The sequence below is a fragment of the Candida pseudojiufengensis genome (assembly GCF_024610245.1).
Source record: "Candida pseudojiufengensis strain CBS 10847 chromosome Unknown scaffold2, whole genome shotgun sequence".
Lineage (NCBI taxonomy): Eukaryota > Fungi > Ascomycota > Pichiomycetes > Serinales > Debaryomycetaceae > Lodderomyces > Lodderomyces pseudojiufengensis.
The window spans coordinates 824615-851882 of NW_026261524.1; the positions used below are offsets into that span (position 1 = coordinate 824615).

Below are 27268 nucleotides of genomic sequence, written 5' to 3' on the forward strand. Positions count from 1 at the left end.
AATTTTAATTAAAATAATCATTTGACCAACGATTAATAAATTTTTCTAAATTTAAAAATTGATCAGAACAAAAATTAATTCTAATAGATTTATTACCCACTAATAAATCAGATTTATTATTCCAATTTATATGAAATTGACTAAAAATAGTTTTTAAAAAAGATTTAATTAATTTTAAATTATTTTTATTTTTTGTCTTGAGGGATTGACTATTTATTATTAGCAAAGTTAGCAACTTAATTATAATTTCTGATGTTGATGATTCTATATTTTCTTCTTCTAATGATAATGAAATTTGAGAAGAAGATCTTGATGAAGAGGATGAATTGGAGGTGGTGGTTGTTGAATTTCTAAAACTTGAATTTTGATCTACTATTGGAGTATTTGGAGCTGATAAACTTAATGGTAAATTATCATTAAATTGTAATATAATTTTTAAAAATTCATTTATAGTAATCTGATCATTATTATCAAATTTTGAAGATTGAAATTTTGAATTTAAAATATCTCTATTAAAAATTTCTTGATTTATTAATTCTAATAAAATATAAATATTTAATTTTGAAATTTGTGGAAAAATCACTAATAAAATTGTAATTAATATATAATCTTTTTCATTTAATCCTGTTTCACTTATTGATTTTATATATAATAAATTTATAAAATTTAATTTAAATTTTTCAATATCGAAATTTTTACGAGCTGACAAAATTGGCTTTGTTAATATATTATCTAAAATTTTATTAAATTCAATATCTTTATTTTGTTTCATTACCCCTGTAATAGAATCTAATTTTTTATTAAATAATTCAAATGAATTTTTAATAGTATGTATGGAATCTTGTGATGAATAATTATTGGACAACACTTTAATTAGGAAATTAAAATTTAAATCATTCACTGTAGGTACATTACAATCCCAAATTAATTTTCTTAAATGATTTTTATCATTTGTTAATTTTTTATTAAAATTTTTATTATCTAATTCCATTAACAACAGCAACTCTTTTAACCAAGATTGTCTTAATATAAGATATTGTTGAAAATTTCTAGACCTTGAATCTTGTTGATTTTTTAAATGTGATTCAAAATTATTTAAATTTTTATTAAATTCTTTATTATGTTTTGATTTATCAATTGATGATTTTGGTGGTAAATTTATTGGTCTTGTTTGATCCAAAAAATTTAATTTTTCAGGAGATATTAAATGTAAATCTTCTAATGATGATTGTGATTTTATAAATGATGGTAATTTATACATTAAATTTGTTTCTCTTGATAATTTCATTAATTTTGAATTTGATTCACTTCTTTTTGTATAAAATTGAGAAATATTTTGAATAATTTCAGAATCATCATTAAAACTTGAATTTTGTGGTTCTTCTTCTTCTTCTTCTAAAATACTATCATCTTTTTGAGTATTTAAAGTTGGTAAATTTGTTGTACTTAATTTTCCAGGTAATGGACATGGTCTTATATTATATTTATCACTACCATCACCAACTAATAAATCATTTCTTGATAATATTGTTAAATTTGAATTTGAAGAATTATTTGAATTAGAAGAAGACCTTGAAGTGTTTTGATATGGTGAAGATTTATAAATAACATTATGATTTTTAATCATTGGAACATTAAAAATTAAATTATCTAAATCATTTGATAAAATTTCTTCATCATCATCATTTTCTTCATATTTCTTTTTACGTAATATTGAACGTTCTTTACTTTCTTGATAACTTAAGAATTTAGATTTTGATCTATTTAATGTAGGGATTGCTGCAACTGATTTTGATCTTGTTGTTTTTAATGGTGGTTGAGGTATTGTAAAATTATGTTGATTCTTTTTTGTACTCATTAAAACACTTGTTGTTGAAGCAGATTTTAATGGTCTTGGTTTTATAAAACTATTATTTGGTGAATAATTTTTTAATGAAATAGTTGAATCATTATCAATAGTTGATGAAGAATTTGGATCAAAATTTGTAGTTGAAGATGAAGTCATTGAACTATGTCTTGTATCCATTTGATTAGTATTTGTATTTTGTGAAGAAGAACCTAAAACTGGAGTATCAAATTGTGAAGATAATATCAGTGAATGATCATCTGATAATGAAGATTGTAATGACATCAATGAATCTTGAGACATTCTTCTTCTGGGGAATTGTTGTTGTTGTTGAGTTAATGGATTTGGTAATGATGAAATAGGAGTTGAAGGTGGTTGAATAGATTTATTTAAATTTAAAGAAGATTTTGAATTAATTTTTTGAATATAATAATCTCCTGGTCTTTTTGATTGTTTTATAGTGGAGTTAGAATGACCATATTCATTTAAAGTAGGTAATGAAGTCATTGAAGCAACTCTTTTTGGAGGTAAACATGGTTTTTGATTAATTGTTGATGAATTTGTTGTTGGTATTATTGGTTGTGATAATTTTCTTGAATTTAATGATATATCATACAAATTTTGACTATTTATTGATACATTTGACATAATTTTTGAAGATAGTATAGTTTATAGTTTATTTAAGCGAATGAATATTAGTTAATGTATATTTTAATTGTTTAAATGTTTAAAACTTTTGGTTGTAAAAAAGTTGAATATGAAGATAAATTGTGTATATGATGGTAAATTGAGTTAATTATGCAATATATGATTTGAATATGCTAGTTAAATTGAATATAAAACAGATAAAAGCAAAGGAATAGTAGTAATTGGGTTGAGTAAGTAGACGTTGGTGGTGATAGTGGTGGTTAATAATAAAAAAGTTGATATAAAAGCAATAAAAAAAATTTAATAAATTTAAATCTTTGTGTGTCGTTTCTTCTGAAATGAAATTTTATGTTTGTCAAAATTTATTTAGGCGATAAGTGTACTAAACCATACTTGCATTGTATTATATTTTAGTCAATAAGAGATATACACTTTAAATCAGAAGCAATTATCAATACTAGCAAAGCATCTAAAACTCTTCAAATGTTGCTGATGGAATACATTGATTCTCAATCCACGATCTGTATGCTTTTGAAAGGTGCTTTGTCCAGGTATAGCTTTCGAAATCGGTAAGTTTTAAGAGAAAATTATTTGAAACATAGATTTTAAATGAAAGACCGAAGAAATAGCATGAAAGAGGTGTCAGACGTTGGATCAATTTCATTTAAGCCTAATCAAGAATAGTAATTGTTGCAACAGTAGTTTAATTGTGTGGTTTCATCAAGTTATTTATAAAATTCATGATTTATATAATAATTTATTATAAAACTGGAACTAATTGATAACTAAGTTGATAAAGTGAAATTATCAAGACTACGAACTTAACGCTTCATACAACCAATTGCCGGTTTGAATCCTGAAATTTTCAAACATTTTGCAACTTACTCGAAAATAGTATGTATTGAAGTACGATAACGAAATAAATTTAGATTTTAAAAAAACGGTATGACAAAGCAATCAAAAATTAACACAAACAACAATACGTACAGTAGTTGTCAGTTTAGTCTATCTACACAAAGCAAATGAAAATGAAATGAAGTTAGGCAATTGATTGAAGGATATCTTTCATCACGACGGAGAAATCTAATCAAATTAATAAATAAATAAATTTGACGTATCAAGTGTAAAACTCGAGAATTTATTTGATTGTTACAAGATTGAATGTATAAAAACTTAAAAGTTAAATTAATAAAATATAAACAAGGGGATGGGAACCGTACAGTACAATAGAAGGACTTCAAACTGAATTCAATACTCTCAAGATAAGAATAAATCAAACAGAATGTTTTTCATAAATAACCCATAAGTTCCGGTTTCATTTGTGAGAATTGTCAGGCTAATGCTTTACTAATGAGTTTTATACCCTTGCATAAATTGACAAATCAATATATATGCATCTAACATCGAGTTTTACATAATTTCTAAATTTAGACGTGTTTGCCTTTAACTATATTTATACTTTTTATTTTCGGAAACGTATTTAATTTAATGGCTTAGTCTTCTCTTGCAGTTTTGAAATTGTACCTTTGCTATTATTCTTAAAAAAGATTAATTATAACTCGAAATGTAAATAAATTTGTACGATTGTAAAAGAAATTAAAGAATACTTTTGAGACAATTAAACGTTTGAATTGTACTGACAGTAATTCTAGTCGAGTCGAATCTTTGATTTCGTCGTATCTTATGAAACATTTTTCGAGATTCGATCTCGAGAATCACTGAGATTTGGATTTATCAAAAAAAATGAAAATACTTAGATGATAGTGGTCCCTTTCATCTCGGTATGAATTTTTGAAACAACTCAAATTTAGGGTAAACATACTCTGACTAAGTTTGATTAAATTGATGGATCGAAAGGGGGAAGATAACATGTTTATTTTATTATTTTATTTTTATATATTACGCAAGTACTGCATATAAGTTTAGATTTACCTTACAGAAAGCAAACAACACAAAACCAGTTTTTTTTGTGTGTTTTAGATTTCAAAAATCAGATCCGGAAAAATTTCAAGAGCCGCTTCTTACTGAATTTTAAAACCGATTTATTTATGAAGTTGACAATATCAAAAGGGAGAGCATTGGTGCTATCTCGAATTTGTAGAATAGCATTCATCAACGGAGTGTCAACAAATGGAATCTTTGGATTTTTCTGAACAGAGAATCTATATCCAAAATCATTCATTAATAAATAAAACATGCTCATAAATTTTTCTATATAATGACTATAACTTAATCTAATCTAATCTAATTTTAGTTTAATTGGGTAAAGTGGTCTTCTAATCATAATTTTGACAAATTGGAACTTAATAAATACAATCAATCTTTAACTCTTATCAATTTCATCAACTTCTATATATGCAATTTTTACTATTATCTTCTATTTCTAACTTATAATTCAATTATTTCTATCAAATTCAATCCATTCAGTAGTACTCATTTGACTTAATCTACTTAAAGCTCTTGCAAAAGCAAATTTTTCTTCATCATTTACAAACATACTTGCTTTTTTAACAATATTTTTATCAAATCCATGTTTTGTAACTAATTCATCATTTTCAAAATTTTCTAAATCTTCATCACTCTTTAAATCATTAGGTTTCTTCTTCTTTTCTATTTGAATTTTTTCTTCATCATTTAATTTATTTCTTTTATTTTTTAAATCTGATTTTTGTTTATATAATTGATAATTATCATTTATTAGATCTTCTGGTTCAACAAATAAATCTTTAAATGGAGCAGCACATGTTACAGATAATTTTCCATGAGAATCATAAACAGCATCTAGAAATGTAATAAATCTTCTAACTTGATTTCTTTGATCAATACTTAAATAAGGTATATCTGTTATTATAAATGATTCAAAAGATTCTGCTAATGTTAAATAATCTGCTGCTGACATTGGTGTACCACATAATTCAAAAAATGTAAATTGTGCAACTTTTGGTGGTGAACTTAAAGGAACTATAACTTGTCTACCCCATACTTTTAATGAATAATTTTTAATTTTTTCATCACTACCGTCATGATTTTTATTATTTTGATTAAAATATTCATACCATTGATTGATATGTTTAACACAATTTGATTGATTTATTTTTGAATTCCATTTAACTCCAGGTTTTGGATAATAATATACTGAACTCATAGGTTTGGGGATTTTTCTATAATCTATAGGAGAATTTAAATATATAATTCTTGTCTTATATTTAATTAATTTTATACATGGTATAAAACTAACTCTTTGAATACCATTTAAATATAAATCATCAGGAGCTCTATTACTTGTTGCAAATAATATAACACCATAATTTTTTGATAATAATAACATTAATAATCTTCTTAATAACATTGCATCTGCAACATCAATAACTTGAAATTCATCAAAACATAATACAGTTGAATTTTTAGCAATTTCACTTGCTAAAATTGGAATAACATCAATTTCATCATGATATTCTCCCTTTTTGTTTTTTATTCTATATTGTAATTTTAATTGATGTAATCTTTTATGTAAATTTTGCATGAATTGATGAAAATGAACTCTTTTTTTAGTTAAATTTGATGGGATAGTATCATAAAATAAATCCATTAACATTGTTTTACCACATCCAACATCTCCATAAAGATATATACCTTTATTATCTAATGAGTTATATTCTTCATTATTTTCAAAATTTATATTTGAATTCAAATTTTTTGAAGAAGTGTTTGATCCAAAAAATGATGAAAATATTTTGCCAAATGAGAACTTTGAAGTATTTGATGATTTAAATTCTTCTTCTGTTGGTATATGAATTTCAGGAGGTTTATAATTTACTAAATTTTCATGTAATATAGATAATGAAGTAATAATTTTTCTTTGATATTGATCATCTCTTAATTTACCTTGTTCAACTCTTTCATTATATAATTGTAATGGAGTTTTATTTTCTGTGGGTGTTGTTGAGTAATTTCGATTTAAATTTATTTGAAATCGATTTAGTCGTATAAACAAATTTAATTGTTTAAAGATTATATCTGGTCTGACTGGTATATACCTCGAAATTATCATTTAAATTGATGCTTTTGAGTTAATGCTGCTTTAATAAATTAGTCTATAACAATGTCTATCTTTGATTTGTTGGTTTTATAATACAAAAAGAATATATAATATAGTACAGGTATGCAATGGAGTGACTCTATATGACAATCATTTGATGTGAATATGTAGCTAATGTATTGATGAAATGGTTAAAAGTCTGGGGTAGAAATTATCGAAGCGAATTTATTTTTTACGGAATTTGTTTGGTTCAGTTTTTCTGAAAAAGTGAGGCTTTAAATTAACCGCTATATGATCATTACTTTACATTCTTCACCATATTGACTTTACAACAATTCACGTAGGTTCATCAAAGAATCTTTTATCTAATCAAATGGTTGCAAAACTAGTCTCAGATATATGCAATAATAAGTAAGATTATAGTCCTATTGCCCATTAAATTAAAACAACTATGATGCGTTAAATTCATTAAATCAAATTCATACCATTTCTCGTCCCGAAAAAAAAAAACTATCGTATCATAAGTTAACATCATCAATATTTCTCTTCACTTTCCATTACAACTTAATCAAATGTCAGCATCAGTATCACCAGAACTTCATGAACTACTGAATATAACAACAAAACCACATTCATTTAAACAAAATCCAAATAGAAAACCAATAGGAAATAGAAGATATAAACCAAGTAGACAATTAATATCAGATGAAATAAAATATATTCAATCAAAAACAAATTTATCAATAGATAAACCAACTTATTTATCAGTAACAGCTCCACCAAGTTTAAAACCTAAAAAACATTATTGTGATATTACTGGTTTAAAAGGAAATTATAAAAATCCTTCAAATCAATTAAGATTTTATAATGTTGAAATTTATCAAGAAGTTATTAAAAATATTCAACCTGGTGTTGATCAAGCTTATTTAAGTTTAAGAGGTGCTAATGTTGTATTGAAATAGGTTATATATATATATTTACGTGATAATGAATTAATGACAAAATTTAGTCACTAACTTCTACTTTTATCTCTTCACAAATCCATCTACTAATTTCTTTACACCATCATTAAATTTTGGAGAATTTAATAAATCATCATTATTATTATTATTATATCTATCATCATCAAAATCATAATTATCTTTAAAATTCCGGAAGGGATTACAAATAATTTTTAAATATAATTTATAAATATTTTTAATAAATTGATTTAATTGATCATGATTTATACTTATTGATTGATCAATTCCAACAATTATTTTTAGTCCATTACTTGATTCATATCCATATACTATAACTTGTTCTTGAATAAATAGAAGTAAAATACCATCATTATTATTTATCAGTTTTGAACTATTTATTGTTTGTTGTTGTTGTTCTCTTAATAATAATGATGTTGGTGAACTAAATATATCCACTGCTATATGACTAAAGAAATTGAATTTTAAGAATTTATTTATATTTGATGTTGATGTTGTGTTTGATGTTGTATTTGAAGTTGTATTTAAATTTGTATTTGATTCTTGATCTATGGATTCAGGTAGGAATGATTGTATATATAGTGGTTTATCATCTCTCGATATTAGTGATACAAATTGTATAGGGTTTTTGGACATATGAGCTGACTTGTTAGTGGAATAATGGATGCTTATGGTGAAGCTTTTGTAGAAATTGATATATCTGATGTAATTGTTTTAATGGATAGTTATCAGTGTATCAGATATTAGGACTTTTTTTCCCTATCTATTAATTTCTAAAGTGAATAATTTTAAAATCTGCATTAAAGTCTAACAAATTTTATAGGAATGAACATTAAGTCCATACAAATTACATTCAAAATTTAATGATTTGTTATACATAATAACTAGAAGTAAGGCTTTGCTAAACATAAAAATTCGTATAAAATTTTGTGCCAACTACAACTCAACCATGTCATAGAATCAAAAATATAATTTGTAGAAACTAAATTGCAACAGAAGATTCCAAACTATCCAGGATTCAGTGATCCGTTAAAGAAGTTAGTCAGTATGTCTTCAACTTAACACCTCAACTTCTCTTAAAGAGTCTTCATAGCAAACTCTGAGGTCAAAACAACGATTTATCTTAATTGAAGTCTTTTTTTGCAGCAAAATATTGTAAGGAAATCTTTATTTACAAAAAATCAATTTTTTAACTTCAAAAAAAACCTTCAACTCCTAGTTAAGCTACACCTGAAATTTAAATCTTATCCTGAAATTAAGCCCTGAAGGTAGAAAATCTTTCAATTGTAAAGTGATTTGAAGTTTGCAATGTTGCTGCCTAGATATCTTTTTGCAACCAGTCTATTTTACTCACTATTAATTAATATTTGTTTCAAAAAATGTCCTAAAAAGCTACACGCTATATACGAAGCACCAAAAATCAATTGTGAGTTCTTAGTAGAGCTGTATTTCAAACCGTTTTTTAAGCTCAAAAGTTCATCATGGGAGCAGTAAATCCAAAAACAAAAACTAGATTGTAAATATTTTCTGTATCCATCTTTTCCAAATGACCCTTATACAAACCGATCTCAACTTTCATGAGTTGTTCAACTATGTTTTTTTATGTTTCACTAAGAAATGTAACTCTGGGGTTCTAGTTAATCCAGCCCATATACAAATTAACTCGAAAGTGCGTATCTATTGTTAGCAAGAATAGATCATGATGATAATATAAATTATACGAGGTACCTTAAAATATTTTTCAATAATATTATGCAATTTCTCGAGAATTAGGAAGAAACGGAATGATAATATGAAACCATTTCTCATTCGTACCCTAGATACTTCTTTAATAGACTGTTATCAACTACATAGATACAGTTTTTGTTTATCTCTTACCTTCAAAGTAAATATCTCACATTAATCAAGGCTTTGAATTTTGAATTTTGAAAAAGCACAAAATTGATTGTTTTATGTATTATGATCCTTGAATTTTACTCTTTTTATAAAAAATAAGGGATACTATATACTATAGAGGAACAACTTTACCTTGATGGTTGAGTACCAAAGTAGATTTGATGTAAATCCAACAGTATTTAAAACTATTGAATACAAATTCTTGCTCTATAATGAAAACTTTCGTATCGTATGCTACTTATAAATATTAAGTACTTCGGATATTATGATATATTAGTGAGATCAACAATTGAGTTACAAAAACCAAAAAAAAAATTCAGAATCTCAAAATCAGGAAAAAATTCTTAAAATTTATACAGAAATTAAAGAATATACTCCTTCCAATTTTATATAATTCAAAGTTTTCCTTATCATAAAGTATCTTATAAAGTTGATTTCAATACCATAATAGTCTAGTTTTTCATTAAATCAGCTATCATTCACTAGTTCACACATTCGCTAATTGAAATCAACTATTTAAACAACAACAAATCAAAAAAAATATATCCTTACATAAAATTATCCTAAAATGGCTATATTTAGATCTAAATCTTCTCAAAAAACACCACAACAAGGTGGTAATATAGATGTAAAAATAACATCAGCAGATCAAGAACATTATAAAGTACATACAGCAAATGTTCATGATCCAATATTAACAGCAGTAAATGAATTACAACCATTTGAACAAGCTGCTCATAGACCAGGTGATAATAGAAGACCTTCTTATTTAAGTAATGAATCACTGGATTTAAAAGATATATTTGGTCAACCAATAAAAAATTTAGATATGAGTAATCCAACAAGAAATAGAAATGAAAGACCCCTTGATACAATAAGAGCTTTTGAATATGCTATTACTGGTGATATTACTTATAGAGATCAATTAGAAAGTAATAGATTAGGTTGGGGTTTTCATGAAGATTTTCCATATTATAATTTAAATGGTCAATCAAGAAATCAACAACAAGATTATGATAATTCAGGAATTGGAGGTTCAAATAATAATAATAACGGAAGACCAGTTATAAATTTTGATGAACAACCAGTTTATCAAGCTGGTAATTATAGTGCTAGTTCTTTACAAGCTGATGGTGGTAAAAAACAAAAGAAAAAGAAAAGAGGATTATTTGGTAAAAAGAATTAATAATATTAAATTGGTTTAACTTTATGTTTGTTCATGAATATTTTTTGGGGTCCTTTCTTATGAGTTCTTTTCAGTTTCATTTCTATATTCTTTTTTTAGTTTATAATATAGGTTCTTTGTTTTTTTGTTGTATGATATTTGCTCTGAGTTGATGTATTTTAATGTTCAAGAACATTGTCACTGCCTCGAAATATTGTTGTTGATATCTCCTGTATATTGTTGAATTTTTTTTTTTTTTCATCCGATCGTCATTAGATCCAAGGAGAGAAAAGTTGGGGTAAACTCAATCTACTCAAGACGTGATTCAAAGGATCAATGTACTCCAAAAATGCATAATTGCATCAGAATCACTAGTTTGTACCTCAATCAAATCGATTTTCATTTATAAACTTTGCTTATTCGACTGGGTTGGAGTGCTAATAATCGGGCTATGGTAATTTTTTACGCGCACCGCGTCGACATCTTTTTGTGTAAACAGAGTTTAATTTTATGAGAGCCGCACCGCACAGATTTTCATCACACTAGACTTAATAAAGACTGTGATATTTAAACTATACTTACCAAATCCTTTTACTTTTATCAATAAACTATACATTTACATTGATCTAATTATGAACTAATCTCATTATTTGAAACCTAAAGTTAAAAGCCAATGAAGTTATTCATCTCTCAAAAATCACTATAGTGGTTTCATTATTTCATTATATAACATAATTTTTAATTCTTCAACACTTAAATCATCTTTTCTTTTATCAAAATCAAAAAAATCATTTGGAATTTTTTCACTTATTGGTTCATCATTTGGATCATGATATAATTTTAAATAAGGATGATTTAAAGCATTTTCAACTGTAATTCTTTTTGTTGGATTAAAAATTAATAAATTTTCTAATAAATCTAATGCTAATGGATTAATATCTGGTTGTTTGGGATTTAATTTTTTAAATAATTCACCAAATGGAATTTTTTTACAAAATGGTAATGATCTTATATATTCTCTTGCTCTTTTTGATTTTATTTGATAATAATCTTCCATATTTGGTGTTCCTAAAATTTCCATAATTAACCATAATTGATTATGATAATCTCTACCAGGAAATAAAGGTTTACCACTTAACATTTCTGCTAATATACAACCAACTGACCAAACATCTATTGCTGTTGTATATTCTTGAAAAGTTAACATAATTTCTGGAGCTCTATACCATCTTGTTGCAACATATTCAGTCATAAAACCAAAATTATCTTCTGATGAAGCAATACTTCTTGCTAAACCAAAATCACAAATTTTTAAATCACAATTTGAATTTAATAAAAGATTCAGAGGTTTTAAATCTCTATGTAAAATATTTGCTGAATGCATTGTTTTTAAAGCTCTTAAAGTTTGATATATAAAATATTGTATATGATCATCAGTTAATGTTTGAGTTCTAATAACTCTATGTAAATCAGTTTCCATTAATTCTTGTATAAGATAAATTTCATTAAATGATTCAAATGATTGAGGTCTTTGTATAGCTAATATACTTATAATATTTTCATGATTAAAATGTTTTAATAATTTTAATTCTCTTAAAGTTCTTAAACATAACATTGATCTTTCAAATGGTTCTATTTTTTTTATTGCAACTTTTTGATTTGATGGTTTATGTATGGCTGAACATACTACTCCATATGCTCCTTCTCCTACAATTTCTAATATTTGATAATGATCAGATACATTGAATGAAACTTGTCTTTGAGGAGGCTGTTGTTGTGGTGCTGGTGGTTGTTGTGAACTTTGTTGAGGTTGCGGCACAGGTGCTTGATTTTGCGGTTGATGTGGTCGTTGCTGTTGTTGTTGCTGCTGAGGTTGTTGTTGTTGATATGGAGGTTGTTGATGAGGTGGATATGGTTGTTGTTGTACATGTGGAGGTGGATGTACATTTTGATTTTGATAATCTGAAGGTGGTGGAGGTTGATGTTGTTGTGACTGTTGTATATACAGCTGATCAACGTTCATTATTTAACAAGTAGTTATGATCTAGATACAGTAGATGATAATTCAATAAATTGGTGTGGATGTGTTTATGGTCCTCTAATAAAAATGGACAAGTATTAATCAATGAAGTAGATGAGTAAGGAATGATTTGGACGCCTTGTTGTCTGTTGGATATAAAGGAGTGACGAGTGTTGTTGCTATCTAAAACTGATATGCTTATATCTATAGATGTTAACCAGTTGATGGATACGTTGTTTGTTAAATATATTAGTTGAATTAATTTAAATGACTTTTTTTTTCAATTCTTATCAAAATTTAAATTTTTTTTTTTGTCTCGTTTTAAATTAAATAAATTGAGTTAACTCTGTACTTAGAATACACTGTCTTTACTTTTATAGTTTTCGATGATTGTATGTAAAGATGTAATCGAGTTGAATCAAAAGTAAAAAATGGGATGAAAATTTAATCTTTTAGATTTAAGCAAATTGGGCGATTTATCATATTAAACTTTTTAAAAATAATAATAAAATTGATGTAAATTAAATTAATCGTGTTTCAGATTCATATATCCATATTGAAAAATTTTATATCAACAAGATTGACAAAAATTAAACAATGAACCATAAACAATAAAAAAAACATGGAGAGATCACACCATACATTTAACTACTACTTTAACATTTTTGATGTTGGGATGACAGTAGTTTTCTAGGTGTGCTCAAAACATTTTACGCTTCATTTGAGTTTGAAATATAACTGAGGCAGACATTGATCCCAAATTGACAAAACAATTGATTTCAATCAACAATGAAAACCAACATACATTACATTGTTTTCATTTCGATTAATTAAAGTAATACAACTAAAGTAATACAGAAAATTACATCCAACCGTGTAATAATATGTTTTGAACTAAAATTGTTTCATGTTGGAATGTTGATGATATTATTTTTTACTAAAACTTACACAAAAGGCGGATCTAGTGGATATCAGTTACAAAATCTAATTCAGATATATATTTATAAAGAAACTAATACTTAGCTACATACTTATATTTTTTATTCATTATAGTCATCATCATCATTATCAAGAAATACCAGTTGTGAATCATCATCATCAACAATAACAACATCATCATTTCCACCATCATCAGAATCAAAATCAGAATCAGATTCTATAATACTAATTTTCTTTTTTGAATTTTTAGTTGTTGGTCTTGTTGATCTACCTGATCTTCTTTTATCTTCTAATATTTCAACTTTTTCTCCCATAATAGTTAAATCATCTAATTCATCAAGAATTTTAGATTTCTTTTTTATAGTATTAATTGGTTTTGTAGAAGATGGGTTAGGTTTTGGAGGTGTTGATTTTATTTCAAATATATCATCATCATCTGAATCAAACATTGATGTTGATGGTTTTACTCTTTCTTTTGATTTTGACTTTATTTGTTGATTTTTTAATTTACTATTTGGTGAAAAGAATGAAAGAATATCTGATGTTGGTTTTGATTCCTTTTTGACAACTGGTGTTGGAGTAGATGTAGATGTAGATGTGGAAGTAGATACCGATATTGGACTTGGTTCTTTTGATTTGACTGCTGTGGTTTTTGTTACTTTTGGTTCAGTTTTTAATTTCTTTGTTGCAGGTTCCTTCTCCTTTTTAGATTCAATTGCTTTTCTTTTCTTTGTTGGTTTCTTCTTACTACCATTACTTGCTAAATGATCTCTTTCTTGTTCATCTCTTTCTAAAAATAATTCATATTGTTTCATAAATTCATCTAAATCATGGTTCCATAAATCAATTGCACTTTTACCAATTAAAATATCTAATTCTTTTTGTAAATTATCTTTTTCATTAATTAATTTAATATATCTTTCATAAGTTAATGACCAAATTGTCATACCTAATAAATATTCATAAGATGAAAAAATTGTATCTGGTCTATGTTCACCTTCAACTTCTGTATTTGTTTGTTTTAAATTCAATGCAGAAACATCACCATCATTTTCAATTTCTTCTTCTGAATCTTCATCATCAATAAATGTTTGATCAACATTAGAATTTTGAATAGGTTTACCATCTTTTGTAAATTTAATAAATTCATTTTGTTCTAAAATTTTAATTAATTCTTTTTTCTTTTTATTTGCAACTGATAATTGTTTTTCAATAATCATTTTAACAAATCTTGCTTGTTCTGAAATCATTGTTAATTTTTGTTGAATCATTTCTAACATATGACTTTTCCTTTTTTCATAATATTCTAATCTAACATAAAAGAAATCTTTTAATATATCATTTACATCATTATATTTTTTAATTCTACCATAAGGATCAAATGCAACCATATTTGCTAAACTTAATGATGATACTAATTTAAATTTTTCTAATAATCCTGTTCTTAAAGCTTTTTCCATTTCTACATCATTTAATTTTACAATAAATCTAATATTTGTTGTATGATGTTCTTCCATATCTTTAATCCATTGTGGAGTTTTTTCATTTCCAAATCCAGATAATAAAAATTCTTTTACTGTATTTGTCCATGTCTTTATTGGAATTTCAGTTATTTCTAAAGTATTATCATCAATTTGTTCAATTTTTCCTGTAACTCTATACTTTTGTGGACCATTTGGTTCAATAAAACCTTCCCAACCTTTATACCATGGAGTCATTTCCAATAATGGTTCATTCTTCATTAATCTTCTTATATTTTCAACAATATCTTTTGGATTAAATGATGGGATATTTGTAGACCAACCAGTACCAATACCTTCAGCTCCATTTACTAAAACCATTGGTAAAACAGGTAAAAACCATTGAGGTTCTACTGTTTGTTCATCATCTTGAACATATGTATAAATTGGATCATCTGCAGGATTAAAAATAGCTCTTGTAATTTCAGTTAATTCAGTAAAAATATATCTTGCAGCTGCTGCATCTTTACCACCTGCTTCTCTAGAACCAAAAGCACCATTTGGTTTCAAAATATTAATATTATTTGAACCAACAAAATTTTGAGCCATACCAATAATGGTTTGAACTAATGAAACTTCACCATGATGATAACCAGTACTTTCAGCTACATATGCTGCTAATTGAGCAACTTTTATTTCATTTTTCAATTTTCTTTTAAAACATCCATATAATACTTTTCTTTGACCAGGTTTCAATCCATCTAATACAGAAGGTATTGATCTAACATTATCTGACATTGAAAATAAAATTAATTCTTTATTTATAAAATCACTTATAGGAATTTCATTTAATTCAGGATCTAATTGATTTCCTGGTACATAATTTTGTAACCAATCTTTTCTTTCATCTGCTTTCTTTTTGGAAAATGCTAAATCAATACAACTTTTATCATCTCCTTGTAAAGCATGAAATCTTTTCATATGACGATCTAAAGCTTGAAAATATTCTCTTGCTTCCATTAATGTGGAGGTACCTAAACCTTTATAATATTTTTGAGTCCAACGACATGTTTTACCTTCTCCTTCTCTCCAACTTTCAAAATCAGGCATTGTATAAAAAGGAATAACTGTTTTAGCTCCACGACCTTTTATGGTTACTTTAACAATTGGAGTAATAAATTCTAATAAAAATCCTGGTATATCTAATAATCCAGGAAAAGAAGTTTCAAGGAAATTTATAATTAAACCTTTAATATGTGAACCATCTTGATCTTGATCTGTCATGATCATTATATGACCATATCTTAAAGATTTAATATTTTCCGGATTATATGCTTTTTTATGTTGTAATCCAATAATTTGTTTTAAAGCATTAATTTCAGCATTTTTGGCAATTTGATCAGCTGATGCTTCACGAACATTCAATAATTTACCTCTTAATGGAAAACAACCATAATAATCTCTTCCAATCACAGTCATACCTGCAACAGCTAAATTTTTAGCAGATAAACCTTCTGTTAATATCAAAGTACATTTAAATCCATCTTTAGTACCAGCTTTATTTGCATCAACTAAATTTACTTGACCTTTAATACGCGATTTTTTAGATCCATCAGCTTTTTGAAGTGCTTTATCTTCATTAGCATTAGCTATAGCTTTAATTTTTTCAGCTATACCTGTTCTTAATATACGTTTAATTAATTCATCTGAAGCAACAAATTTATCTTTCCCACCAAATTGTGATACTTTTGTAGTTAATTGTTCTTTAGTTTGTGATGTGAATGCAGGATTTTCAATCAAACAGTTGATGAAGATAAACATATTTTCTCTAACTTCATTTGGTTTAATCATCAATTTTTTTTTACCTTTTTCCTTTTTAGATAATGTATCAACTAATTTATTTATAATTTGATCTGAAACGTATTTAACATGTGTACCACCAGCTGTAGTAGCAATTGAATTGACGAAACTTACTTGATTGAATGATCCATCACTTAATGCAAAAGCAATTTCCCATCTATCATTGAATACTTCATGAACAATAGTTGTAGGATTTTTAATTTCAGTAAATTCTGGTTCTGGACTTTTTTCCTTTATAGCTTTAACATACATTTCAACATAACTTTTAAAAGTTGAAGTACTTAATCTTTTATCATTTAAGTAAATATTACAATCTTTTACAGTACCACATAAATCATAAACTCTTCTTCTTAACACAGATAATAAATCATCATCCAAACTATCCATGTCAAATTTACCTAAATCAGGTTTGAATGTAATTTTAGTATATTCTTTCTTGGTTTTTAATGTACTTATTTTAGGTTTACCTACTTTTGTCATATTATCAGTCCATACTTGTTTATATAATTTACCAGTATTTAAATCAGCAGTTTCTACTTCAAATTGAGTTGAAAAAATATTACATAATTTTGCTCCAAATCCATTTCTACCACCAGTTACTTTTTTTTGATCATCATCATAATTTGAAGATGTTAATAAATTACCAAAAATTAATTCAGGAATCCACATTTTTTCCTTCGTATGCATTTCAATAGGTATACCTTTGCCATCATTGAAAACTTGAATTACATTATTTTCCGGATCTATTTTAACTTTGATGTTCTTCATTGTTGGATCTCTTATCTTATTATCTGCTGCATTTACTAATATTTCATCAAATATTTTATATAACCCAGGGACAATAGTAACTTCTTTTTGTTTCATTTGTTCTGATTCAGAATCAAAACACCACATTTCTACATTTGTCTTTTCAATTGATCCAATATAAGTGTCTGGTCTTTTCAAGATATGTTCTAATTGTGATAATTTCTGATACGTTTCAGATGCATTTGAAGGTTTTGATGTTGTATTTGGTTTATTTATAGTTGATGATGTTTCCGACAATGGTGTTTTTGATTTTGATTTTGGTTTTGGTTTTGTTGTTGTGATAGCCAGTTCTTGGTAGTCAGACCCATCTGATATATAATCAGATTCGTCATCAGACACACTGGACATAATTAATGGTGGTTATAAAAGAAAGAATGAATGAGACTTTGGTTGTAAAGAATATCTCTAACATAGATCAAAACAAATAATAAACAAAAAAGTAGCACAAAAAGAGCGCGTTATCATTATTCAAGAACCCCAATATAAATATTACTTATTACTAATTAAGCTATAAACAGCAAATGAGAAAGATGAACTAAACCTACGACTATCATCAAACACCTTACCTTTTCTTCTTTAACATTTCTTGTTGAATTCTATCAAATTCATCATCATCAATATCACCTACAACTCTCTTTTTACCCTTTTTATTTTTATATTTTGATTCCATTTTAGAAATTAAATCATCAAATCTATTATTCTGACGACTTTTAATCATACTTTTCAAATCTTGTTTTTTACCTTTATTCTTTTGTTGAATCAAATTTTCTAATTCTTTAGCTTCTTTTGCTTCTTTAGCTATTTTATTCAACATACTTTTAACTTTTGTTTTTCGACTTTTTGTATATTTTTCCCATGACTTTAAAATTTGTTTATCAAGTTTTAATGTTTGTATTTCTATTTCAATTATTTTAAATACTCTTTGTTCTTCAGGTTCTGTAAATTCTAAATGAGGTATAACTTCAAATAATCTTAAAAAATCTCCTTCATAATATACAAAGTTTGTGATGATATCCAGTTTTTCTTCTTCTGAGTTTTGATATTTTAGTTTATCTTCTTCAATCATTTCGATAGTTATTTTATCATTCATTGATGCAAAATATTCTTTCCAATCAAATCCACCGTCATCGTCGTAATCATCATTGAAATCTGATAGTGAACCTAATGTGTCATATCTAGTTCTTTTTATTGGATCGTTTAAAATGCTAAATGAAAATTGAATTTTAGTGAAATATTCTTCTTCAATCACTAAATCTTTTTGTTGTTGTAACTTATCAGGATGATATTTCAAACATAGTTTTTTATATGATTTTTTGATTTCTATCGGTGAAGCATCCTGTGAAACCTCTAGTATTTCGTATGGGTTAATATCTGGGAATGGAACTCCCATTGAAAAATGATTTGAGTTAAGATGGCGTTAAAGAATGAGTAGTTATGGTTGTAAATATCTATAATATTTTTAAGATCAAATAAATTTTCTTTTGGTCCGAGAATGATAGACGCTACCAAATTTTAGACGCGTAATAATTTAATTTTTGATGCAGAGCGCCTTATTAAGAAACATAAATATCAATAGTCTGAACTGTTGCAAAATTTAATAAACTCATCCAGGCTACATCGAACTCAGTTAATTGAGTCAGCGATAATCGAGATTGGGAAACATGATTGAGTTGGATGTGTGCTTTTACTAACTTTTTGAGAAAACTAGCAATTCAACCTCTCATTATGAGTAGGGAGTAGATAATAGTCAATAATTCATGTATTGATAACTAATTAACTCTGGATATACATACTTCTCGATTGATATTGCAAAGTTAGAAGAGGATTTTCATCTTGACTTTCTATTAATTCAATGATCAATCAAGATTTGTTGTTTAATTTTTCTTTTAATATCTCAATTTCTCTATAAGCTCTTTCCAATTCATGTTTTAATTTTTCATTTGATGCACTTAATTCTGAAACTGCTTGTTCAGTTAATAATTTTTCTAAAGTCCATTTTTCAATATTATTATTTTCATTTTCTTTTAATCTTTTAATATATTCAGCTGCTCTTTGTAAAATTTGAGTTTTATTTGTATCTCTTGTTGGAATTAAATCAGCTAATTCTTTTATACCTAAATTTATAGCTTCTCTTCTTCTTCTTTCAACTTCTTTATGATTCAATTTTCTTTGTTTATGCCATTCATCTGAACCTTGAGTCGGCCTTGAACCAGATTGAGATGATGGACTATCAGGATGGGATGGAGATCCTGCAGCTGATGAATCATGCTCTGGTGGAGATTGATGTGTTTGATGTTGATGTTGATGTTGTGACTGTTGTTGTGATTGTTGTGACTGCGTCAGTTGTCTTTGAACTTGCATGTGTTGAAGGTGTTGTTGTGCTTGTTGTTTCAAAAATGCTTCTTGAGCTTGCTGAGCTTGTTGTTGGTGATGATCGTTGACATGTGCTACAGCATTAGCAGCATTTGAACTTTGACTTTCAATAGTTTTGTCTTGTCCCAGTTGTTGATGTTGTTGTTTTTCATGATGAGCCATCAACTCAGAATCAATGGCAGATTCTTCTGCAATTTTTCTAATTTTAGCATCAGTTTCTCTATCTGATAGTGAATTTCTTTTGGACATCTATTATTTAATGTGTTAGTAGTCTTTTTATTTTGGTTGCAAAAAACATGCCTCGTGAAAATCACGAGGATTAAAACTCGAACAATAAACTCGAGATTGAAAACAAATCTTGAAATTCAATGCTTTATCTCAAAAAAGTTTTTCACCGGCATAAACACGTTTGAGCTTTAAACATACCTTGAAAACAGAAACAATTAAATGTGGTTGTGAGTTTAGGTGGTTGTAATTTTTACTCAAATGGTCCTCAAAACTACTATTGTTGATCACGTTTTCATCTTTACTCCTTTTGTTGATACTTTTTCTTATGCGTAAAAGTACACGACCATTTCTTGATTGGGAGTACAATGCGGCTCTGTTTCATCTTTTTAAATTTATCATGTTAAAATATTCAATAGTTAGACAACTCAAAACCCGAGATCTAGTTGATGGATGGACAGGCTGTATCAACGGATTGTGTTTGACCGTTTGGCCTTATTAACTAAATTTACACAAATCAGTTAATCCGAAACATTTCGATTATGGTCTAACGAGTTTTTCCGAAATGACTAAGTTTTATCGAATCATGTCATATTTTTATGCGTTTAAAGGAGTTTTAAACTCTATAATTATGCGTTTAGATCTACTCGGAGATTAATTTCCAACCAATAAGACCACAAAATCTTTTCATATCTACAAATAAGTCAGATCATCAATTCTTCACTATATTGAAGTGAAAAATGACAACGAACTAACATCTCGGATTACTACATGCCTTAGGGTAATATCTATATATAAATAAAGGCTTTATTTCTCAATTGAGTTTGAAAAATTATTGGAAAATCTTAAAAATTCGTTAAAATCATAAAATCATCAACTGAATCGAAACCACTTGAATAACTTAACATGTCAGAAATTACATTAGGTAGATATCTCTTTGAAAGATTACATCAATTACAAGTAGACACAATATTTGGATTACCAGGAGATTTTAATTTATCATTATTGGATAAAATTTATGAAATTGAAAATATGAGATGGGCAGGTAATGCAAATGAATTAAATGCTGGTTATGCAGCAGATGGTTATGCAAGAGTTAAAGGTATAAGTGCTGTAGTATCAACATTTGGTGTTGGAGAATTAAGTTTAACTAATGCTATTGCAGGATCATTTGCTGAACATTGTGCAGTATTAAATATTGTTGGATTACCTTCTGTTAATGCTCAAGCAAAACAATTATTATTACATCATACTTTAGGTAATGGAGATTTTACAGTCTTCCATAGAATGTTTAAAAATATAAGTCAAACAAGTGCTTTTATTGCTGATATAAATACTGCACCAAAAGAAATTGATAGATGTATTAGAGATGCTTATATATATCAAAGACCAGTATATGTTGGATTACCTTCAAATTTAGTTGATTTAATGGTTCCAAGTGTTTTACTAAAAACTCCAATTGATTTATCATTAAAGAAAAATGATCCAGAAGCTCAGGAAGAAGTTATTGAAACTGTTGAAAAGTTAATTAAAGAATCAAATAATCCTGTAATACTAGTTGATGCTTGTGCTTCAAGACATGATTGTAAAAAAGAAGTTGCTCAACTAGTTGATTTAACTCAATTTCCTGTATTTACTACACCAATGGGTAAATCAGGTATTAATGAATCACATCCAAGATTTGGTGGTGTATATGTTGGTTCATTATCACAACCTGATGTAAAAGAAGTTATTGAAAGTGCAGATTTAATTATTTCAATAGGAGCATTATTATCTGATTTTAATACTGGTTCATTTTCTTATGGTTATAAAACAAAAAATGTTATTGAATTTCATTCAGATTATACTAAGATAAGACAAGCTACATTTCCTGGTGTTCAAATGAAAGAAGCATTACAAAATTTATTAACTACAATATCATCATCAATAAATCCTTCATATTTACCAACCCCAGTACCACAAGCTAAATTAATTAATTCACCACATCCTCAAGATTCTCCATTAACTCAAGAATATTTATGGACAAAAGTAAGTTCATGGTTTCAAGAAGGTGATATTATAATAACTGAAACTGGTACTTCAGCTTTTGGTATTATTCAATCAAGATTTCCAAATAATACTATTGGAATATCACAAGTATTATGGGGATCCATTGGTTATTCAGTACCTGCAACTTTTGGAGCAGCAATGGCAATACAAGAAATGAATCCTTTAAGAAGAGTTATATTATTTGTTGGTGATGGTTCATTACAATTAACAGTACAAGAAATTTCAACAATGTGTAAATGGGAATGTAATAATATTTATTTATTTGTTTTAAATAATGATGGTTATACTATAGAAAGATTAATTCATGGACAAAATGCAACTTATAATGATATTCAACCTTGGAATGTTTTACAATTATTACCTTTATTTAATGCAAAAGATTATGAATCAATTAGAATTTCTACAGTTGGTGAATTAAATAATTTATTTAATAATCATGAATTTTCAAAACCTAATAAAATTAGATTAATTGAAGTAATGTTATCAAGAATGGATGCTCCTGCAAATTTAGTAGCTCAAGCTAAATTATCAGAACAAACTAATGCTCAAACATAATTGTAAATATAGAGATAACAGTTATAATACGTTAAATAATTAATGCAGTGTTATATTAATGATAATTATAAATCGTATGTAGTTTCTTTAACTTCAAATGGATTAAATTCAATATCAGATTTATAATATGATTCCAATTCTTTTAAATTATAGACTTTATTTTCGAAAGTTTCAAATTCCATTTTTAAATTATATAAAAATGGTTCAAATTTTAAAGGATTAAAATCAATTTGTTTTTGAATTAGTGAATTTGTTGTTTTACCCCAAGTTAATTTCATTATCTCTTGTTCATGAAATGCTGTAAAATCTCTTGTTAATAAATAATTTATCATAATATCATCTTTTAATAATAAGTCTAATACATCATTATAATCAAAATTAGAAATTTTATCTAATTGTTGTTTTGTTAATTTAAATAAATAATGATTTGTATATGGATTTTTATCTTTATTTAATTGGGAAATTTCTTCTTTAGTTAATTCATAAGAATCTTTTAAATTAGAAGTAGAAGTATGATAATTTATCCATTTTTGACGATCTTTTAAAAAATAATATAAATCTTCTTCTTTAATCCATAATCTTAATTTTGGTATAAATACATGTTTTTCAAAATTATCAGATGATAATCCATGTTTATATTCAGTTGATAAAATATTTGAAAGTCTTTTTGGAATATAAGCAAATTCTCCTTCAACTATTGTTTTAATTAATGGTGATATATCTTCCAAAGGAGTAAAATGATTATTTCTACAATTATAAATTTGTAATTTTTCATTTGTTGGAATCCAATTTTTATCATCTTTTTTGAAATCTGTTGGTAATGTTTCTAAATAATAATCTGGTGGTTTTGTATTTGATATAGATAATGCAGTTATATCAATATACATTCCTGTATCAATATCAATAAATCTTGCATCTATATTATTTAATCCATTACCTTTTTCTCTTAAACTTAAAAATGTACCACAATCAACAAAATATCTACCAAATCCATCTTTTGGATCTTCAACAATTAAAGTTTGATTAAAATTAAGTGATAATTTATGTAAATCCATTATAGGCATTTGAACATCAATATCATTATCCCATGGAAATGCTATACCATTCCAATACCAACTCAATAAAGAACCATGAGCTATCCAAGTATTTATACCATTTTTTCTTGTAAAACTTGACCAAGCTCGTACTAATCTATGTAATGTTAATAATTGTTCAGTTGATCCTAATCTAATACCATTAAAAAATCTCCAATCATAATGATCACCATGTGATGTTCCTAATAATCTTGCTTCATCAAAATATTTTGTTGGTCCACCATTTTCAACTTTATAAATTGAATATTTTAAACTATTATAATAATTTTGTTCTTTTCGTGTTAGGGAATAACCTTTTGAGATTTTTTTTTCATAATCATTAATAATTGAATTACAATCAACATGAAAATCAGATGCTGGAACAGTATAACTATATTCATTCATTACTTGATTAGTATTTGGTTTATGATTTTTTAATAATTTATTAAATTCTTTTAATATATCAATTTCTTTTGAACTTGTATCTAAAACATAATTTTCAGGTATCTCATTATTTAATAAGCCTGAATTCAGATCAATATCAACAGTATATGAACCAGAATCAGTTAAAAAAATAATTGAAGATGGAGGTGGTGCAAATGAATACATATATGATTTTCCAATGATCTTACCTTTTTCATTTGCTGTTCTACCTGGCATTTTAAAAACATTGAAACCTGGATGATGATTATTATGACCATCATTATGATTATCTGGTAATTTTGAATTAGGAATACACCATTCTTCAACTGGTTTTACATCTTTTAATAATTTTATAAATTCTTCTTCTCTTTTGCTTAATTGTCTTTTTAATTTAGGGGGTTGTTCAACTTGATTTGAATTTTCATTATTTTGATCTTTATTTTCTTCGGGATTATTATCTTCAGATCCGGTTTCTTCTTGTTGCTTTTGATTGTCTTGTGGTTCGTTCTTTGTTTCAGATTGAGGTTGGAATTGTTGATTCTTGGCTTCTTCTTCTTTTTGTCTTCTTTCTTCTTCCTCCTTTTGTTTCCTTTCTTCCTCCTTTTTTTGTTTCTTCTCCTCTTCCTCTTTTTGTTTCTTCTCTTCTTCTTCTTTTTTCTTTTGTTCTTCTTCTTCTTTCTTTTTAGCTTCTTCAGCATTTTTCTTATCTTCTTCCTCTTTTTTTTTAGCTTCATTCCATTCTTTTTCTAAAGTAGTAATATTTAATTTTTGTTCTTGTACAATTTTATGATCTAATTCAGCACTTAATATAGAACAATTTGGTTTTATTGAATCTGGTGCTAATATAAATTTATCTAATATTGACATTTCTATCCAATCATACCAATTAAATGGAATTTTTAAACTAAGTGAATTCTGATTTTCTTCAAATGATGATAAAGTGGCTTTTGATGTTTCAATTTTTTTATTTAAAGTTAATTGTTTATTTATGTAATAATAATACATTGATAATGTAAATCTTGGATCAAATGGTTGTAAAATTGGCTTTGATTCATCTTGTGAATAATAATAAGAAGGAATTTGTAAATTTGTTTGATCTTGTAATTTTGTATTTAAAATCCAATATTTATCTTCAATATCTTTATCAATTTTTAATTGTAATAATTCATTTACTTTGTAATTGAAGTCAGATTCAGGATCTAAGGAATTATGATAATCCAATCTGTCGGTATCCGATGATGAGGTTGTTGCGGTCGATTGTAATGAGGTTTGTGAATTTTTATTATCGTATATTTTATAAATCATTCTATCAAATATGTTGAAAGATGGAGTATATGAATGAATTTTTTCTCTCGATGGAGTTGATATTATTAACAGTATCGTTATTGTTAGCATTAATAAACATACCATTATTAGTTGTAATGTTTTGGTTTTTTGTTTTATTGAATTAGCTCGTAGCTTTTTCATAAAGCTTGCAGGCTGAACTGAATAAAAATTTAGCATTGTAATTCTATGTGATTATGGTAGGTATTTTTTAATTTGTCATTCAGATTGAAGTTTAAAATCTTGATGGTAGTGATTAATTCCAAATAGTTTGTTAAGGATACTTTGTACTTTTATAAATATCGTGTGACCTTTAGAAAATTAAGATTATTGTTAAATGCAAGTCTATTGTTTATATTCCAATTATATATTTCTTATAAATATTCCATATTGTTTAAAACCGTTCCGTAAAATCTTTGTAGTAAATTACTGAGATCTAAGAATGGAAAAACCAATGAATTCTCTACTTTGGTATTTATCTTGTTGAATTGATTGTTGAACTTTTGGTAAACCAAGAAATGTAACCTTAAACTTTTTGTTTTAAAGTTATAATTCGAAGTTAAATATTTAAGTTTGTTTCACTAATTCGTTTTCATTAATGATATTAAGACTCATTTTTCTTAGAAAGTGAAGGTAAATTACTATTTTATACCTTGTACTTCTTTATTAAAACTTCATGCATAGGTGTTTATTGTTTATTATTTTGGTTTTATAATAAAATTATTCTTTATGTGTAATAATGATTATTTTCTTATACATGAAACACAAAAAGAAAATATATGAAACACAAAGTAATCAGATTTTATATTTCATCATCTTTTACGAAATTATTTTATATCAGTTTTGGCTAGTTGAAACAAGATTATCTAACTTTTGGAAAGTTTTCGTATAAATGCTGATATATATGCTATTTACTGAGTATTGAATTATCAAAAGGCAATTTTCAACCGGTGGAGACGAGTCTTGAAACTTTATTTCTTGGAGTTATTAATTATAAAGAGATATCCCTTATTTAGTAAGTTAGGTTTTAATCAAACAATACTTAAAACACGGAATACCTATTCAAAAGCAATACTTGAACAATTATAATTTCAAGAGCTTGAAAGCCATCTTGAAATTGATTTTCCACAATAATCAATAGTTAAAGATCGATCGTATATTTACACTATTGATTACGCGATTGATTTTGAATTAAATTTTTTCAAACTAAATCAAAATCAATTAGTCAGGAACGTAATTAAACTAATTCAGATTGAATCCCCATTAAAAGCAATAAAATACATACAATCAAATAAAGCACTAAACTAAAAAATTCATTTTAATTTCAATAAGGTTTTAGTTTAAATCTTTTTACACAAATTAACACCATTTATAATATAATAATTTGAGTGTTTTATTATTCCGGTTAAAATTATACAATCGTAGTCAATTACTTTTCTTATTTGTGTATCAATTGTTTTGATCAAATAAAACTAATTTTATTAAAATTTAACATGCCTTACACCAAAAATGAAGTCAAATCATCGATGAGATGTTCAAACATATCAGTTCCTATTGAAATCGTAACCACAAAATGTATGAAATGCC

General features: G+C 26.3%; 11 protein-coding genes across 11 annotated transcripts; 3 read left to right on the plus strand and 8 right to left on the minus strand. All coding sequences in view use genetic code 12, as the record gives it.

Moving 5' to 3' along the window:
- Window positions 1–4: 4 nt before the first annotated feature.
- KGF55_001247 (uncharacterized protein) lies at window positions 5–2494 on the minus strand (the record flags this gene model as incomplete). Its single annotated transcript, XM_051755802.1, has 1 exon — window positions 5–2494. One exon carries the CDS (start codon window positions 2492–2494, stop codon window positions 5–7), a length of 2490 nt encoding a protein of 829 aa, XP_051616287.1.
- Window positions 2495–4889: 2395 nt separating this feature from the next.
- Window positions 4890–6545, minus strand: KGF55_001248 (uncharacterized protein; the record flags this gene model as incomplete). The annotated part of the gene is made up of 1 exon (XM_051755803.1): window positions 4890–6545. One exon carries the CDS (start codon window positions 6543–6545, stop codon window positions 4890–4892), a length of 1656 nt encoding a protein of 551 aa, XP_051616288.1.
- A 560-nt stretch (window positions 6546–7105) lies between these two features.
- On the plus strand, window positions 7106–7495 carry KGF55_001249 (uncharacterized protein; the record flags this gene model as incomplete). Its single annotated transcript, XM_051755804.1, has 1 exon — window positions 7106–7495. The coding sequence occupies one exon, from the start codon at window positions 7106–7108 to the stop codon at window positions 7493–7495; it is 390 nt and encodes a 129-aa protein (XP_051616289.1).
- A 63-nt stretch (window positions 7496–7558) lies between these two features.
- Window positions 7559–8149, minus strand: KGF55_001250 (uncharacterized protein; the record flags this gene model as incomplete). Its single annotated transcript, XM_051755805.1, has 1 exon — window positions 7559–8149. The coding sequence occupies one exon, from the start codon at window positions 8147–8149 to the stop codon at window positions 7559–7561; it is 591 nt and encodes a 196-aa protein (XP_051616290.1).
- A 1828-nt stretch (window positions 8150–9977) lies between these two features.
- KGF55_001251 (uncharacterized protein) lies at window positions 9978–10595 on the plus strand (the record flags this gene model as incomplete). The annotated part of the gene is made up of 1 exon (XM_051755806.1): window positions 9978–10595. The coding sequence occupies one exon, from the start codon at window positions 9978–9980 to the stop codon at window positions 10593–10595; it is 618 nt and encodes a 205-aa protein (XP_051616291.1).
- A 679-nt stretch (window positions 10596–11274) lies between these two features.
- CEK1 (mitogen-activated serine/threonine-protein kinase) lies at window positions 11275–12597 on the minus strand (the record flags this gene model as incomplete). Its single annotated transcript, XM_051755807.1, has 1 exon — window positions 11275–12597. One exon carries the CDS (start codon window positions 12595–12597, stop codon window positions 11275–11277), a length of 1323 nt encoding a protein of 440 aa, XP_051616292.1.
- A 1037-nt stretch (window positions 12598–13634) lies between these two features.
- TOP2 (DNA topoisomerase 2) lies at window positions 13635–18008 on the minus strand (the record flags this gene model as incomplete). The annotated part of the gene is made up of 1 exon (XM_051755808.1): window positions 13635–18008. The coding sequence occupies one exon, from the start codon at window positions 18006–18008 to the stop codon at window positions 13635–13637; it is 4374 nt and encodes a 1457-aa protein (XP_051616293.1).
- A 214-nt stretch (window positions 18009–18222) lies between these two features.
- On the minus strand, window positions 18223–19050 carry KGF55_001254 (uncharacterized protein; the record flags this gene model as incomplete). Its single annotated transcript, XM_051755809.1, has 1 exon — window positions 18223–19050. One exon carries the CDS (start codon window positions 19048–19050, stop codon window positions 18223–18225), a length of 828 nt encoding a protein of 275 aa, XP_051616294.1.
- A 470-nt stretch (window positions 19051–19520) lies between these two features.
- On the minus strand, window positions 19521–20282 carry CBF1 (Cbf1p; the record flags this gene model as incomplete). The annotated part of the gene is made up of 1 exon (XM_051755810.1): window positions 19521–20282. The coding sequence occupies one exon, from the start codon at window positions 20280–20282 to the stop codon at window positions 19521–19523; it is 762 nt and encodes a 253-aa protein (XP_051616295.1).
- Window positions 20283–21164: 882 nt separating this feature from the next.
- Window positions 21165–22862, plus strand: PDC11 (indolepyruvate decarboxylase 1; the record flags this gene model as incomplete). Its single annotated transcript, XM_051755811.1, has 1 exon — window positions 21165–22862. One exon carries the CDS (start codon window positions 21165–21167, stop codon window positions 22860–22862), a length of 1698 nt encoding a protein of 565 aa, XP_051616296.1.
- A 65-nt stretch (window positions 22863–22927) lies between these two features.
- MNN4 (Mnn4p) lies at window positions 22928–25663 on the minus strand (the record flags this gene model as incomplete). The annotated part of the gene is made up of 1 exon (XM_051755813.1): window positions 22928–25663. One exon carries the CDS (start codon window positions 25661–25663, stop codon window positions 22928–22930), a length of 2736 nt encoding a protein of 911 aa, XP_051616297.1.
- Window positions 25664–27268: the final 1605 nt, after the last annotated feature.